Source organism: Antrostomus carolinensis, unplaced genomic scaffold, assembly GCF_000700745.2.
Source record: "Antrostomus carolinensis isolate BGI_N321 unplaced genomic scaffold, ASM70074v2 scaffold13209, whole genome shotgun sequence".
NCBI classification, from domain to species: Eukaryota; Metazoa; Chordata; class Aves; order Caprimulgiformes; family Caprimulgidae; genus Antrostomus; species Antrostomus carolinensis.
This window is the reverse complement of record NW_010337931.1, coordinates 166-2,656: the sequence shown is the minus strand read 5'-3', so window position 1 is coordinate 2,656 and position 2,491 is coordinate 166. Positions and strand designations below refer to the sequence as shown.

Sequence of the window (2,491 nt, the reverse complement as noted above, 5' to 3'; positions counted from 1 at the left end):
CTCTGTGTCCAGGTAACTCCTGGACTACAGACTTAAACAGTATGTTTAAACATATTCCAATAACAGATTTGATTAAAATACAAAATCTTTGTCAAGAATTCAGGGGAAAGAAAAATTACATTCTCAAAAAGAATTCCCTAAATAAAAAATTGTAACGGATTTGTGTAATAAATTAATTTCACTTTGTGTAAATTACACATATAATGACAGAATAAATGAATGACTTCCAGTTAAAATCATACCTACCCCCACTTTCTGATACACTTTATCTCCTTGCTCTTGTTGGCACTGGTAAAGGTCATCTTTCATATCCTTTAATTCATGTGTCTTTGTCACCAGCTGCTGGCGTTTCTGGATCTGTATTGTACCTACAAAGATAAAAACATTCTTTTGACAGTCTGACTTACATTAAGCAGTTAGAGGCACAGATGAACCTAAACATCATCTTCATTTTCTGTGCAATTCAGAAGCATTCTAACCTTGCAATTTCTGCCCAGTACTTACTAGTAACTGTTGAGCTGTAACAAGATTTCAAAACCAGATTGTTACTTACTGGTTCTGTTTCTTCCAATTACAAACAATTTCTCAGACCCAAAAATTTGCTATTACACTGTCTTTTATTTGATGATAACAAATGATGGAATTTCAGAACACTACATACAACTAAGTTAGATACAAAACAACAAGAGTAATACAGGAAAGAATATGTGTGATTTTTTTTTTTTTGCCATTTTTTTAGTAACGTGCAAGCCACTGAGGATAAAAGGGAGACCATTAGTCCAAGCATTATTCATTTCAGAACCACAACTTTTACTGTTTAGTGAAATTACATTAATAAAAGGATATTAGCACGGTATTTAAACTGTCATGCAGAAATGTAATTATTACACACTGCTCACACAGCAGCAAGTATTTGCAGGCCCTATCTTGTCATTCTTATCCATGAGTGAAGGCTGAAGAGTAAGCACCTATCCTATCTTCCAACTGTCAGATAAAGGCCAAGACACTATTTTTCTGAAAAAAAGTATCTTCCTTGTACTAGCCACCAATTTTTTCTGTCAAGTAAAACTTCTTTACTAGTAACTCCCTACCTATGCACACGTTCTGTAAACCCTAACACTGATGTAGTTTTTATTGCTTTGCTTTTAAGATTCTCTTGAATTGACTCTACAGCAGATGGCAACAGCAAGTTTTAGGCATCTCTTTCAAAACCAAGGCAGCAATAGGTAGACTTCTATTTCTGCATTTAAGGTGGGGGGTGTATTATTAAACAGAAGAAATTCTATAAATACTATTACACTGAGGAATTTTTTGTGCTCTCTTAATTTCTATTTAATGTATTGTCAAGTAGTAACTTAAAAACAGACAGTGCTCTACACCAAGTTTAACCTCAATAATTCAGTTCAGCTAAGGGAAAGTAACATTTTTACAGCAATGATTTTAAGTTTGCAGAGTCCTAATAAGCATTTATTGGAAGTATAAATCCTTGCTTAAGTGAATTTAAGTATAGTGACAGTAAATTTGTTTTACATATTTATGTTTTATAGATACTTTTGAAGAAGTCCATCCTAAGATCCTAAGAACCTTCTGAAGACTGCCTCTGAAAGATCATCATTTAGTGTAAAGGGGTTCATGTTAAGAGGAATTTGAATTACAGAAAAACAAACTCTGTTCCACTCCTTACCAAGAATCGTAATTTGGGCATAGTAAGCAAAAAGACATTTAGCAACAGAGAAAGGGTAGCAAAGACACTGAAAATGCATGTAATGAGCTATCATTCCTCAGTAAATGGTTTGTGTTTCCAGCTGGTACTCTAAGGTGCAGTATCCTTTGGTAATCTACCCGAATCCCTAGCATTACAGTAATATTCCCTTTCGCAGATTCTATTGAAAACAATAAATTAAATATCTGAATGGCCCATAAGGGGACACTCTTCCGGCAAGGGCTTCCAAAGTTTAGCTTTTTCAATTACCTATCTTCCTGGAAAGCTTGCCCCCTCTCAGATCTCCTTCCTAGATCATCACAAAGCCAGCTAACTCAGTTTAATGCTGATTAGGATACAGTTATTGATTAAAACCTAATTCTAGTTGCTTTCTACATCTTTAGAAGTCTTAAAGGGGTCCTGGAGCTCTAGCTAAAGGGAAAATACTATCCTGACACTGACCCCCCCCCAAAAAAATCTTTTTCATAAAAAGTTCCAATCCTCTGACAGAAGAATTAACCTAGCATTAAAAGACTGCTGTGTAAAACATTCATTCCAAGCTGAATCACAAAAATGCAAAGTAGTTTCCTAGGGAGCTGGACTTCTTTGCAAGTTTGTGTTAAAAATAAAAAAAATTTTAAAAAGGAAGCTGGAAAGCAGGGTTTGATTTCATTTCCAGGGGTAGAAAGATTAGTTATCACATAACCATGAAGAACCTGAAGAAGCAAAAACTAAAGCCACACAGAGCTGCCTTCTTTCTGTGGAGAATGCCGTCACCGCTGCCATCAG

The 2,491-nt window shown here is 35.2% G+C and overlaps 1 protein-coding gene across 1 annotated transcript in view; it reads right to left on the bottom strand.

The window, feature by feature from the left end:
• Positions 1-368, bottom strand: part of CCPG1 (cell cycle progression 1) — a gene marked incomplete at its 5' end in the record, with an annotated part of 5,201 nt that extends 4,833 nt beyond the window's left edge. Inside the window, one exon of the mRNA XM_010175342.1 lies at positions 247-368. Coding sequence (XP_010173644.1) covers positions 247-368 — 122 coding nt within the window. The remainder of the gene's footprint in view (positions 1-246) is intronic.
• Between the last annotated feature and the right edge of the window lie 2,123 nt (positions 369-2,491).